Genomic DNA, 2,493 nt, shown 5'->3' with positions numbered 1-2,493 from the left:
CAGAACCACAGAAAATGGTTGTTTGGATCATAAATAGGTCATTTAAAGGAAGTTTCCTGCTGATGAAAATTGGGAATTGTTGAAACTATGAAAATATACAGTATTGCTTGATATCTTCCTGGAGGTTTTGATTTCACATTCTCCTAGGCACCTGTCGTCTCGTCAACATCACCGGACCAAGGGTCCACACAGCTGGAGAGTATCCCGGTTCGTACAAGTATGGAGCCTGGGGTCGGGATCCCAAACCAGAGCCGGGGAAGGAGAGTTGGCATTGGAGGGTGATGTTGACGTCCAGCAACAGATACGCTCATTACGTCCGTCTCTACTCCAGCCTGAGCTCTCTCATTGTTGGTATCAGTGTTCCAGGTAAGAGCCTGAACCCCCGCAGGCTTGATTACATCTGTATTTCTCTGACTAAAATTAACTCAAACTGTCAAGTAAAAACTATCAATTTGTGTGGGATTATCTTCAGAAGAGAACTGATTGCTTGAATATTTCATGTGTAGGTCGACCGATTATAGAAAATGTCACTTAGAGGGTAATTTTTAAAAATCGCCTTTATGTTAATTCAAACTGAGTGCTTTACGCCTTCTTTGTCCTTAGGAAATGTTCAGATCCATCCGTCTAACCCGACCACCAACACCATCCAGGGACCGAATGTGGTTCTGTATGCAGGGGCCTTGTACTACAACTGCTACAACAAAGATGCAGTTTGTCGATTCAACCTCACCTCCAAAGGTGTGACCTCCTTGGATTTACCCAAAGGAACCAGGTTGGTGCTTAACTCTTATTGAAGTTGTGAGTGTAAGAATAAAATCCAGAAAATGACAACATATTCCGAACAATTCTAAGAGCTTCTATGAACAGCTGATGAAACTGATGGCGACTGTGAAAATCTGTCAATATCAATGATGACAGAGAAAAACTGAAGAAAAATCACACATCCATCCGGCTGGATGCAGCACCACAGAAAATGGTGTCGTAGGTATGCTGGGTCAATCAGATTCTCTGTAGTGCTGCCAGAGAATGACACCACAAACATAGACTGGCACAACGTTTATTTGTGAGGGTGAAATAAACATCACTCTCTCTTCATGCGGGGAAGAGAGAGTGATGGAGCTTTGCCGTCATTGTTGTTTAAAAGAGGAAGCGGTGTGTGCAGCCACACAGAAACACAAAACCAGCTTCCTGAAATTTATCCACAATGGAACCTGGACTCAAATATGATTATTTCTGGGCTCCCAAGATGCCGATTCACTGTTGATGCACAGAAACATTTTGCGGACACACGTAAAATCCTCTCTGTGTGGATGGGACCCGAAAGCCACAGCAGAATTTCAGTAGTTTTATGTAATATGCTATGTTAATGAGAGTGAGTGAAAGACAATTATGGCTAGATATAACTAAATAACCTTCAGGAAAAAAAGCTGCACTTGATCAAACTCTGACTTTAAGCTATAACAGGCATAATCTCAAATATTTTTCATCATGATTTATAAATGTTTTCAACTTGTTGTATTCAAACAACTGTCCAAAACTAAAACACTGCTCTGTGATCACCTCTGCTTGTTTACCAGGTACAACTCAAAGGGTGATTTCTGCCACCTTGAAGAGTGCTATCCGTTCACGGACCTGGACCTGGCCACAGACGAGTCGGGTGTCTGGGTGGTCTACACCACCACCCAGGACCACGGGAACCTAGTTCTATCGAAGGTGGAGGAGAGTGAGCCGCCGAAGCTCAGCAGAACCTGGCGGACTTCAGTCTACAAGCGAAGCGTGACCAACACCTTCATGGCCTGTGGCGTCCTCTATGCTACACGTTTTGTCAGCAAAAACACAGAGGAGATCTTTTATTCTTTTGATACGACGACAGGAAAGGAGAATTTCAAAGTTGGCATCTTCATAAATAAGGTGTCTTCTGACATTCTGTCCTTGAACTACAGTCCAGTGGACCAGATGTTGCATGTGTACAGTGATGCCCAAATGCTCTCTTACAAGGTTTTGTTTCAAATGAGGTAAAAGCAGCAGTAATGCTGAATAAGTGCCAGAAAGCACTGCGCTAATCTGAAAATTCATCTTCTTTATGTCTTAAAAAATGTTTTCTTTTTAAAAGTGACCTTCCTTCTGCTTTCCAGTTTCATCAACTAATTTTATCTCCTTAATGTCTGATTTGTTTGAAATGAAAACAGAACTTTTCTTGTCATAGCCTGTAATCTCAGCCAGAAATTATCTGAGAGGGTAAATGACATTTAGTCAAAATTATCACACTTTATATTATTAGATTTAGAGCTAGATCTGGGACGCCAGGACCATTTTCTGTCCTCAAGATGATTTGTACAGTAAGTTGATGCAGGTTGACAAAGTGTCCAAATAATTTTCACTCCTGAAATCCTTCTCAAGAAAAGAAATATCAGATTGAAAGGGTCTGAATAAAAATCTACAGCAAACTTTTTGCAATTTTATTTTTTTGAAAACCATTTTCCATCTTTTTTA

The 2,493-nt window shown here is 41.2% G+C and overlaps 1 protein-coding gene across 1 annotated transcript; it reads left to right on the top strand.

Moving 5' to 3' along the window:
* Positions 1-147: 147 nt before the first annotated feature.
* Positions 148-2,019, top strand: LOC130911735 (olfactomedin-4-like; the record flags this gene model as incomplete). Its single annotated transcript, XM_057829287.1, has 3 exons — positions 148-366; positions 604-772; positions 1,578-2,019. Coding segments are annotated over 3 exons (830 nt in total), but the record flags the coding sequence as incomplete, so codon positions are not given.
* Positions 2,020-2,493: the final 474 nt, after the last annotated feature.

This window comes from Corythoichthys intestinalis, unplaced genomic scaffold (genome assembly GCF_030265065.1).
Source record: "Corythoichthys intestinalis isolate RoL2023-P3 unplaced genomic scaffold, ASM3026506v1 HiC_scaffold_93, whole genome shotgun sequence".
Taxonomy (NCBI): domain Eukaryota; kingdom Metazoa; phylum Chordata; class Actinopteri; order Syngnathiformes; family Syngnathidae; genus Corythoichthys; species Corythoichthys intestinalis.
This window is presented reverse-complemented; position numbering and strand designations above follow the sequence as displayed.